General features: G+C 38.8%; 1 protein-coding gene across 5 annotated transcripts in view; it reads left to right on the top strand.

Moving 5' to 3' along the window:
- Nucleotides 1–12,353, top strand: part of BAZ1A (bromodomain adjacent to zinc finger domain 1A) — a 95,497-nt gene that overhangs the window by 65,055 nt on the left and 18,089 nt on the right. For all 5 annotated transcript variants that reach the window (XM_043555975.1, XM_043555977.1, XM_043555976.1 and 2 more), the window contains 4 exons: nt 439–604; nt 868–981; nt 5,665–5,789; nt 9,912–10,508. In XM_043555975.1, the coding sequence (XP_043411910.1) occupies nt 439–604; nt 868–981; nt 5,665–5,789; nt 9,912–10,508 (1,002 nt within the window). The remainder of the gene's footprint in view (nt 1–438; nt 605–867; nt 982–5,664; nt 5,790–9,911; nt 10,509–12,353) is intronic.

Below are 12,353 nucleotides of genomic sequence, written 5' to 3'. Positions count from 1 at the left end.
TGCATTCATTCCTAACATCCATATAGTTTTTATAATTTATGGTGGGTTTTTTTGTGTGTGTGTGTGCAGTATTTTCAGAGTAGCAATTTGCCTGTTGCCATTTTTTAAAAATCCATGTGGTTATAATTTAGACTTTATTTGAACTTCATAAATGAGCCCAAAAATTAAAACTTGAAAAAAATTGTCATTAGAAAATTTTTCATGTGTATTTAACTGGTATATAAAGTAGTTACTAGTATTTGAAATGCCTTGCATATTACATAACTATTAATTTGGACTCAGTTGCTTTTTCTGAAGACATGCCATTGGCATGTTTGATCTTGAGACTTTTTCCTATTTTTTTTTTAAGCATTTTCACATTGAGCCACAAATTAAGATTTTTCAAACAATTCCGTTTTGTCATTGATGATACAGAATTTATTTACCAATTTTTGACAGGAGAAAAAATGAAGATACTTCATGCTCTCTGTGGGAAACTACTGACCCTAGTTTCTACTAGGGATTTCATTGAAGATTATGTTGATATATTACGACAGGCAAAGCAGGAGTTCCGGGAGTTAAAAGCAGAACAACATCGGAAAGAGAGGGAAGAAGCAGCTGCTAGGTGAGAGATGATTATAGTCAGTTGTGCCAATGAAGGCTGCTTATTCCTTTACATCTAAAACCGTACTTGACAATGGGCTGTAATATGACCTTGGTTCACACTGGTGTTTGATGGCTTACCTAAGAGGTTATGAATGAATACTACCTTATGGTTTTGTGATAACATTTGGATCACTTTCCATAATTTTATGGTTGAAGACAAGATGCTAAAAGTTGAAATTATCTTCCATCAAATAGACTGTAGTATTTTATTTTAACTTTCAGAATTCGCAAAAGGAAGGAGGAAAAACTGAAGGAACAAGAACAAAAAATGAAAGAGAAACAAGAGAAACTGAAGGAAGATGAGCAAAGAAATTCAGCTGTAGATATATCTGTTGGGTATGGTTTGAATTACACTGCTCATTCTTACATAAGAACAAAAATCAGCACTTTAAACTCTAAAATGCTTTCAAAACTTTTAAAAACTAGCTTTCTAGTTTCTTATTCATAGGTACATAACAATTGTGCCAATGGGCCTGTAGCCTCTTTTTAACCAGTAATGTATTAATAGTGGTATCTCCCATCTCCACCACCATCACCATTGTGCATTATGTTTCACAAAGCTCCTCTGAGTTTATTGAGGAGTGGGGATGAAGTTGGAGGTGTTAATAGATGGTATAGGGAGAAGATGAAAGCCCCTTAAGTAATTTAGTGACTTAGGTACTCTTTTTCATTTGAAAATATTTGGGGTGATAATTGGCTATGAATACAAGTGGGAATTTTTTCATATTGTACATGGCAAACTGTATTCAAATTTACCAGAATTTTTTTTATAAAATCTGCAAAGGAAGGCTCCAAAAATCTCAGTATTCCGAAATTAATGTATTGACTTTTAGTTATACTTTCATATAAAAATACCTGTAAGTCACAAACTTGCAACAGCTGTATTTTATATGGCCATCAACAATACGTTAAGAAATAAAATTTAGGGGGCGCCTGGGTGGCTCGGTCGGTTAAGCGTCCGACTTCGGCTCAGGTCATGATCTCGCGGTCCGTGAGTTTGAGCCCCGCATTGGGCTCTGTGCTGACAGCTCAGAGCCTGGAGCCTGTTTCAGATTCTGTGTCTCCCTTTCTCTCTGCCCCTCCCCTGTTCATGCTCTGTCTCTCTCCATCTCAAAAATAAATAAACGTTTAAAAAAAATGTTTTTTTTTAAAGAAATAGAATTTAGCTTAGGAAAGTTAATCTGATACCTAAATAACAAGCAATCAAAGAAAAAAAACGAATACTTTGATTTCATCAAAGTTAAAAACTTTCATGCTTCAAAGAGCACTGTCAAGAAAGTAGAAAGAGGTGTCTGGGTGGCTCAGTTGGTTGCGCATCTGACTCTTGACTTCAGCTTCTATCATGATCCCAGGATTGTGGGATCGAGTCCTGTGTCAGGCTCTGCACTGGGTGTGGAGCCTGCTTGGGATTTGCTCTCTCTGTCTCTCTCCCCTGCTTGCACCCATGTGCACTCACTCTCTCTCTAAGGGGGAAAAAAAAGGTAAAAAGACAGCTCAGTAGATGGGAAAAAATATTTGCAAATCATATCTCTAATAATGGTATAATATCCAGGGATGCCTAGATGGCTCAGTTAAGCATCCAACCTCAGCTCAGGTGATGATCTCATGGTTCATGGGTTTGAGCCCCACGTCTGGCTGTGTGCTGACAGCTCAGAGCCTGGAGCCTGCTTCGGATTCTGTGTGTGTGTGTGTGTGTGTGTGTGTGTGTGTGTGTGTGTGTCTCTGCCCCTCCTCTGCTTGCACTCTGTCTCTCTCTCTCTCTCTGTCTCTCTGTTTCAAAAGTAAACAAACATTAAAAATAATAATAATGGCATAATATCCAGAATACATAAAGAACTCGTACAACTCAACAATAAAAGAACAACCGGTTTAAAAAATGGGAAAAGGATTTTAATAGGCATTTCTCCAAAGAAGATATACAAGAAGCACAGAAGATATTCAACATCTTTAGTCATTAGGGAAACACACATCGAAATCACAATGAGATATTACCTCATACTCACTAGTATAATCCAATGAAGGGACAATAAGAAGTGTTGGTGAGACTGTGGAGAAATCGGAACTCTCATGCATTGCAGGTGGAGATGTAAAATGGTGCGGCTGCTCTGGATAAATTTGGCAGTCCCTCAAACAGTTAAAACATTTGTTGCCATATGACCCAGCGATTCCACTCCTAGGTATATACTCAGAGAATTAAGAGCATACGTTCACCCAGAAATCTATATACAAAAGTTCATAGCATCATTATTCTTAATAGCCAAAGAAATGGAAATAACCCAAATGTCCATCAGTTGACGAATGGTTAAACAAAACGATGTATTTCTTCAGTGGTATATCCATATAGCAGAAGGTTATTCAGCAATAAAGAAGAATGGAATTCTCATACATGCTACAATGTAGGTAAACTTTGAAAACGGTGCTGAGTAAAAGAAACCAGTCATAAAAGACCATGTGTTGTATGATCTCATTTATATAAGTAGTCCGGAATGGGCAAATACAATACACAGCAAAAAGTAGATGAGTGGGTACCAGGACAGTGGGGAAGAGGAAATGGAAAGTGACTACTAATGGCTATAGGCTTTTTCTTTGGGGATGATGATACTGTTCTAGAATTAGATGGGTGTAATGATTGCACAACCTTGTAATATACTAAAAACCACTGAATTTGTATACTTTAAAATGGTGGTTTTAGGGTATGTGAGTTATATCTCAATTTTTTTTCACATTTTATAAACCCTTTCCAGTTTTATTGAGATATAAGTGACTTATAACATTGTATTAATCATTTAGGGTATATGACATAATGATTTGATACATGCATATGTTGCAAAATAATTACCAGAATAAGCTGAGTTACTATTCATCACCTGAATTTTTTTCTTTCTGATATCTTAATTTAAAAACAAAAGAAGGGCACCTGGGTGGCTCAGTTGATTAAGCATCCAACTTCGGCTCAGGTCATGATCTCACGGTTGGTGGGATTGAGCCCTGTATTGGGCTCACTGCTGTCAGCACATAGCCCACTTCAGATCCTCTATCTCCTCTCTCTCTGTTCCTCCCCTGCTGGTTCTCTCTGTCTGTCTCTCTTTCTCAAAAATAAACAAACAAACTTAGAAAAAATAAAAATAAACGTTACAGATTCCACCATTTCATATATTTTTATACTCATCTAGCCTCCCCTCATTTACATTATCCCTCTGGCTCCTAAACACATTTGAGTTTGCAAACCTTGCTTTGGATAAAGACCATAAATGGTGGAACTTACTGGGGCGCCTGGGTGGCTCATTCGGCACCCAACTCTTGATTTTGGCTCAGGTCAGGATCTCACAGTTCAGTTCGTGAGCTCTGCATTGACATTAGAGAGCCTGCTTGGGATTTTCTCTGCCCCTCCCCCGCTTGTGTTCAGGCACACACTCTGTCTCTCTGAATAAATAAAATATGGTGGAACTTATTTCAAGGTTCATACAATTTTAAACTTAAAAAAAATTTTTTTTAATGTTTATTTATTTTTGAGAGAGAGAGAGCAGGAACAGGGGAGGGGCAGAGAGAGAGGGAGACACAGAATCCGAAGCAGGCTCCAGGCTCCGAGCTGTCAGCACAGAACTGGACGCGGGGCTCAAACCCACAAACCATGAGATCATGACCTGAGTCAAAGTCAGATGCTTAACCAACTGAGCCACCAGGTGCCCCATACAATTTTAGTTTTAATTTGGATAGTATAATGAATTAAATATCTATATTGTATTTATTCAGCCTGTTAACTGTATCAGAAGTTTATCTTCTCTTCTCCACTATTGGTCTACTTACCACCTACTTTCTACTCTGAGCCGACCATCACCTCCCAGCCAACCTAGACTGTTAACAGTGGCCCCTTGTCTCCCTTCATCTACTTTCTCTCCCAGATCCTTTTCCACATAGCAGCCAAAGTACCTTTTAATCATTTCTGTTTTCTAAATTCTACTTTTTCCCCCATTGCTTATTGAATAATTCCCTACAAGGCCCAGTATGACCTAACTCTGCCCTTGTCTCATCTATATCTAGGACGACTTCTTTGTTTTATATTTTTCTCAAAATAATAGAGAAAAAAGCTCTTTCCTTTTCTCTTCAGCTCAATGCCATTGCACACATTTTCCCCTCTGCTAGAAATGGAGATTTCTGGGGCGCCTGGGTGGTGCAGTCAGTTAAGCGTCCGACTTCAGCCAGGTCACGATCTCGCGGTCCGTGAGTTCGAGCCCCGCGTCGGGCTCTGGGCCGATGGCTCAGAGCCTGGAGCCTGTTTCCGATTCTGTGTCTCCCTCTCTCTCTGCCCCTCCCCCGTTCATGCTCTGTCTCTCTCTGTCCCAAAAATAAATAAACGTTGAAAAAAAATTAAAAAAAAAAAAAAAGAAATGGAGATTTCTTCTCACCTGCTGCCTTACCCCTCCCTGGTCTCCCTGGTCTCCCTAGTCTCACAGTTTAAATATCACTTCTTCAAGCAAGCCTTTCTTTTTTTTTTTTTTTTTTTTTAACGTTTATTTATTTTTGAGACGGAGAGAGACAGAGCATGAACAGGGGAGGGGCAGAGAGAGAGGGAGACACAGAATCCGAAACAGGCTCCAGGCTCTGAGCTGTCAGCACAGAGCCCGACGCGGGACTCGAACTCACGGACCGTGAGATCATGACCTGAGCCGAAGTCAGACGCTTAACTGACTGAGCCACCCAGGCGCCCCTCAAGCAAGCATGTCTTGATCCCTGAGACTAGATTTCAGTTCACCTTGAAAAGTTTTCATAACACCTTGAACTTCTCCTTTTTTAATAGTTATTACATATTTTAATTTTATAATTGTTTGTGTTATCTGTTTCCTCTGCAAGAATATCATTTTGTCCACTACTTCCTAAACCTAATGGCTTGCCCTTCATAAGCAGGCAATGAACTTCCTAAACCTAATGGCTAGCCCTTCATAAGCAGGCAATGAATATCTCATGAATGGAATTTTATATATTCTTTAATGAAAGTAATCTTTGTTTTTTTTCCTTAAGGGAGGAAGAAAGGGAAGATTTTGATACTAGCACTGAGAGCAAAGAAATGGAGCAAAAGGAACTTGATCAAGATACCATCACTGAAGACGAAGATGACCCCAGATCACATAAAAGAGGCAGAAGGGGTAATACAGAAATTTCTTAAGGGCATGCTTACTTGTTTTTAATTAATAAGGCACATTATAAATCAGCTATACTGAAATATGTATTAGATTACTTCCATTTATTATTCCTAGGTGTGTTTGTTTTTAAATGCCCAACTCATAGCAGTGATAAGTTCCTTAGATGGTGACCATTTTGTTAAAAATGGTGTTAGAAGTTACATTCTGTCTTTATTCTCATGTCATTTATACTTTAGGGAAGAGAGACAATATTCATATTCTTTTAACAGATCAGTTTCACATAACTTCAACTTCTGGTTAGCGAGTTTTGTTGAGTTTGGTATTGACTACTTGATATTAGGCGAAATAGAAATTTTTATTCTATAGCCTACTCAACATTCATTGAGTACCTTTTAGATGCTAGAAATACAAAGGTCAGTAATGCTTATAATTGGTACCAAATGATTGAGAATGGAAATCTACTACCTTAAAATAATTTTATAAATTTAGATCAAAGGGAACACATTTTTTTTAAAGTTGTTGATATAATTTACTTCTGAGGATCTTTAACCATCTTCATTTGACAACTACTGAAGGAGATTTGTAAGTTTATTCTGTTTATAATTTTGATGGTATCTTTTTTTTTTCTACATTATTTTCTAAAATGGCTATTATAAGTAGACAGAAAATCTCTTGTATCATGAAGGCTATATTTTCTGATTACAATGCAATTGATTTAGAAATCCAAAACAAAAAAAAACCAAAACCTCATTTGATTAGAGGTTTAAACACCTCATTTAAAACACACTTCTAGGGGCGCCTGGGTGGCACAGTCAGTTAAGCGTCCGACTTCAGCCAGGTCATGATCTCGCGGTCCGTGAGTTTGAGCCCCGCGTCGGGCTCTGGGCTGATGGCTCGGAGCCTGGAGCCTGTTTCGGATTCTGTGTCTCCCTCTCTCTCTGCCCCTCCCCCGTTCATGCTCTGTCTCTCTCTGTCCCAAAAATAAATAAACGTTGAAAAAAAAAAATTAAAAAAAAAAACACACTTCTAGGGGCGCCTGGGTGGCGCAGTCGGTTAAGCGTCCGACTTCAGCCAGGTCACGATCTCGCGGTCCGTGAGTTCGAGCCCCGCGTCAGGCTCTGGGCTGATGGCTCAGAGCCTGGAGCCTGTTTCCAATTCTGTGTCTCCCTCTCTCTCTGCCCCTCCCCCGTTCATGCTCTGTCTCTCTCTGTCCCAAAAAAATAAACATTGAAAAAAAAATAAAAAAAAAATAAAAAAACACACTTCTAAGTAATAGGTCAAAGTAGAAACCATAAATAGAAACTAGAAAATGTTTAAAACTACTCAATACTGAAAAAAAGCTAATCAATACTGCACATTAATACTTGTTGGATACAGTCCCTCTACTTGGTGGAAAATTTATAGTTTTAATACATATTAGGAAAGAAGAAAGGCAAATTGACCTAGGCATTCATTTAAGAAGTTAGCGGTAGAAGATAGAATAATCCTTCCAGATAAAAGGAAACAATGGATACAAATAGAAATTAATAAAAAGTAAACTGTAATACAGGAGAACAGCAAAGCCAAAAATTAGTTGTTTGAAAAAGATACAAACTAGACAAACCTTTGTTGAAATTGATTTGGGGGGAAAGTCACAATAAGGTTAGGACTGAAAAGGTAAACATAACTACAGATAAGAGTAGAAATTTAAAGGTAAGGAAACAGCATATGCAGTTTTATGGAAATCACTTTGAAAATGGAGGCAAAAAGGGGGCACCTGTGTTGCTCAGTTGGTTAAGCATCTGACTCTTTGTTTTGGCTCAGGTCATGATCTCACAGTTCGTGAGTTCAAGCCCTGCATTCATGCGGAACCTGCTTGAGATTCTCTGTCTCCCTCTCTCTCTGCCCCTCCCCAACTCGTGTCATCTCTGACTCTCACAAAAATAAAATAAATAAAGCTTTAAAAAAAATGTTTAGGGGCGTCTGGGTGGCTCAGTCGGTTAAGCGTCCATCTTTGGCTCAGGTCATAATCTCACAGTTTGTGAGTTCGAGCCCAGCATCGGACTCTGTGCTGACAGCTCAGAGCCTGGAGCCTGCTTCAGATTCTGTGTCTCGCTCTCTCTTTGCCCCACCCCTGTGCATGCTCTGTCTCTCTCTCCTTCAAAAAAAAAAATTTTTTTTTAAAGGAAAATGGAGGCAAAAATAAAGCAAAATCCTAGAAAAACACACATTATAAAAATGCATGAGAAAATTTAAAAGGTGACTGGTCCTAAACCTTTAGGTCTTGAATCAGTATTAAAAGTCTTCCTACAAAGAAAATGTCAGTCCTAGACAACTTTATAGGTGAATTTTGCAAAATTTTAAAGAAGCAGATAATTTTTTTTAATCTTTATTTATTTTGAGAGCAAGCAGGGGAGGGTCAGAGAGAGAATTGCAGGCAGTCTCCTCACGTGGTCAGTGCATAGCCCAACACAGGGCCCAATCTCATGAACCATGAGATCATGACCTGAGCCAAAATCAAGAATCAGACGCTCAACCAGCTGAGCCACCCAGGTGCCCCAAAGAAGCAGATAATTATAATCTTATATACAAACACTTTCAAGCAAAGAAATAGAAGTAACTCCCCACCCATCTAAACAATCTGACAGTGACTGAAAGAAGAGAAGTTTAATTCTTCAACACACCATAAAAGGCCTGGCAGGTCACTAGGAATCCAGTCTCTTCCTGTCTTGTTGGTACTGCCATCCATAGGGTTTGCTGCCATTCTCATGTTCAAAAATGATTTATCCCCATGTCTCCATTCTGGCTAGTTGAAAGATGGGAAATGCAGAGAGGTACAACCCAGAGGTTACATTTAATGCTTCTGCTCCCATCTCTTCGGCCAGAAGTTTCTCATGTAGCCATGCCCCCTGGAGAAACAGTTCTTTTTTTAAAATTTTTTTTTTCAACGTTTATTTTATTTTTGGGACAGAGAGGGACAGAGCATGAACGGGGGAGGGGCAGAGAGAGAGGGAGACACAGAATCGGAAACAGGCTCCAGGCTCTGAGCCATCAGCCCAGAGCCCGACGCGGGGCTCGAACTCACGGACCGTGAGATCGTGACCTGGCTGAAGTCGGACGCTTAACCGACTGCGCCACCCAGGCGCCCCCGAGAAACATTTCTTGCTGGAAAATGTCCTTCGTTTGAATTGCTAGCTACCCAACTAAGCATTAGGGGTTCTGTTACCTAAAATCATTGGTTTGTAAACTACAGCCCATTGGCCAAATATGCCTTGCCCGTTTTTATATAATCCATAAGCTAAAAATGGTTTTTTATATTTTTAAGTAGTTGGGGAAGGAAGAATGATATTTTGTGATATGAAAATTAAATGAAATTCAGGTTTCAGTGACCATAGTTTTAATTGAACACAGTCATTCTTGTTCATTTACATATTGTCTGTGGCTGCTTTCATGCTACAATGGCACAGTTGAGCAGCTGTGAGCAGAAACCATATGGCCCACAAAACCTAAAAATATTTACTAGCTAGACCTTTATAAAACTAGTTTACTGACTCCTGCCTTAAAGAAAGAACTATGTTGCAGCATAACAGATTCTGCCTCACTCTCCAGTGTGAGATTACAGTTTTTTTGTGTGACTCTTGTATTGTAAGTAAGTCCAGTTTCTTATCAGCATAGAGTATTAGTCTGTTCGTGCGCCATAATAAAATATCGCAGACTGGGTGGCTTAAACAACAGAAATTAATTTTCTCACAGTTATGGAGGCTGGAAGTCCAAGATCAAGGTACAAGCAGGGTTGGTTTCTGGTGAGGTCTCTCTCAGCTTGCTATTGCACCTTGTCATTGTGTCCTCACATGACTTGTCTTCTGTGCCCAGAAGTGAAGTGAGTGAGCACTCTGGTTTCTTTCTTTTCTCCTCTTATAAGTACCCCAGTCCTGAATTAGGGTCCCGCTCTCTGGACTCATTTAACCTCAATTACCTCCTTAAGGGCCCTGTCTCCAAATATAGTTACATTGGGGTTTAGGATTTCAACCTATGAATTTGTTGGGCATTCGGTTTGGTCCATAATACATAGTAACTTGGGATGGCTTTGTATATTTTTCTGATGAAAATTTAAAATGTGATGATGATCAAATGTTTCAATTATAGGGAAAAGGGGACAAAATGGGTTTAAAGAATTTACAAGACAGGAAGAAGTCAACTGTGTAACGAGAGAGCCTCTTACTGCTGATGAAGAAGCAGCTTTAAAACAGGAACATGAACGAAAAGAGAAAGAGCTCTTGGAAAAAATCCAAAGTGCCATAGCGTGTACCAATATCTTTCCCTTGGGCCGAGACCGCATGTATAGGCGATATTGGATTTTCCCTTCTATTCCTGGATTATTTATTGAAGAGGATTATTCTGGTCTCACTGAAGACATGCTGTTGCCTAGACCTTCATCATTTCAGAATAATGTACAGTCTCAGGATCCTCAGGTATCCACTAAAACTGGAGAGTCTTTGATGTCTGAATCTACCTCCAACATTGACCAAGGTCCATGTGATGATTCTGTGCAGCTGCCAAAACCAGTGCATAAGCCGAATCGGTGGTGCTTTTACAGTTCTTGTGAACAGCTAGACCAGCTTATTGAAGCTCTAAATTCTAGAGGACATAGAGAAAGTGCCTTAAAAGAAACTTTGTTGCAAGAGAAAAGCAGAATATGTGCACAGCTAGCCCATTTTTCTGAAGAGAAATTTCATTTTTCAGGTAAATTTTCATTGAAAACTATTTCTTTTTCTCTCCCCATAATCTCTGGTTCAGGATTAAACATCTGTCAAGCTATTAGAGCTATATTTAAAACATCTTCTGTCTTCTCTTTCATTTGGACCATGAAAGTTGGCAAGTTAGAGAATGTTTTCCAGTTAGACAAGATTTCACTGGGTTCCGTTTAGATTATGAGGAATGGCCGTATAGGAAGATTCATATTCTTCCCAGTCCCATTCCCTGATCAGTAGACTCTGAATACCCAAGGCACTAAGGTTGCCATTAGTTTTAGACAATAGACATGATAGTTCATTCAGTAGGGGTTTTGGCTGAGGGTCCCAGGGACAGTTTCCATTAGTGATCACACCTTTGGAGATTGGCTGCAAGGGCAGATAGGGTAGCAACATACAATGGCTGGTTCATTGATAACAGGTAAAAGAAGGTAATAAAGCGTTTTTGGCATTTTCATATTACTGAGTTTCTCTAGGTAAAGAACTCTTAAATTTAGGGGCATACTGCCATGTCTACTTTAGTTCTCTTCAGAATTAAAAACTTCAGATCACAATTCTTTAACAGCTTTATTGAGATTAGTTCATATGCTATGCAGTTCACTCATGTCAAGTGTACAGTCAGTGGTTTTCATTAATATTCACAGATGTGCAACCATCACACAGTCAATTTTAGAACATTTTTATCACTTCGAAAAGAAACCCCATATTTGTTTTCCTTCTCTGGAAATTTCCCTGTCTGAACATCTTATATGAATGGTATCATATACTATATATGGTTTTTTGTAACTGGCTTCTTTCACTTAGCACAATGTTTTCAAAGTGCATCCAAGTAGTAGCATGTGTCAGTACTTCATACCTTGTCATAACCAAATGATGTTTCATTATGTAGGTAAACACCACATTTTACTTAACTGTTAGTTGATGGATGTTTCTGTTTTTTCCACATTTTGGCTGTTATGAATAATGCTGCTGTAAATGTTTGTGTACAAGTTTTTGTGTCGACATATGTTTTTATTTCTCTTGAGTGTATATCTAAGAGTGCAATAATTGGGTCATATGGTAATTCTGTTTAATCATTTGAGGAACTGCCATACTGTTTTCCAAAGCAGCTGCACCATTATATATTTCTGCCAACAGTGTATGAGGGTTAAATTTTTTCCACGTTCGTGTCAACTCTTGTTACTATCTGACTTTTAGATTCTAACCATTTTAGAGGTATGAAGTAGTACTTGATTGTGGTTTTGGTGTATATTTCCTAAAGACCAGTAATGTTGAGCATCTTTTCATGGTCTTAATTGACCATTTGTATATCTTCCTTAAAGAAAAGTCTATTCAGGGGCGCCTGGGTGGCGCAGTCGGTTAAGCGTCCGACTTCAGCCAGGTCACGATCTCGCGGTCCGGGAGTTCGAGCCCCGCATCAGGCTCTGGGCTGATGGCTCAGAGCCTGGAGCCTGTTTCCGATTCTGTGTCTCCCTCTCTCTCTGCCCCTCGCCCGTTCATGCTCTGTCTCTCTCTGTCCCAAAAATAAAAATAAACGTTGAAAAAAAAAATTTAAAAAAAAAAAAAAAAAAAAAAAAAGAAAAGTCTATTCAAATCCCTATTGCCCATTCTTTTTATTAGGTTGTCTTTTTATTGAGTTGTAAGAGTTCTTCATATATTTTAGACACAAGTTCCTCATCAGATATCTGATGTGCAAACATTCCTGCCCCCCCCCTTTTTGTACTTTAGAATTTACTAAGTGTTTTTATAAATCCATTTTCTCATGATCATAACTGTCACATTGGGAAAATTGTGTTTTTAATAAGAAAATCATAATAAAGGTATTGGTAACTATTTC

Source organism: Prionailurus bengalensis, chromosome B3 (assembly GCF_016509475.1).
Source record: "Prionailurus bengalensis isolate Pbe53 chromosome B3, Fcat_Pben_1.1_paternal_pri, whole genome shotgun sequence".
NCBI lineage: Eukaryota > Metazoa > Chordata > Mammalia > Carnivora > Felidae > Prionailurus > Prionailurus bengalensis.
The sequence above is the reverse complement of the archived record's forward strand: the minus strand, read 5'-3'. Positions and strand labels throughout refer to the sequence as shown.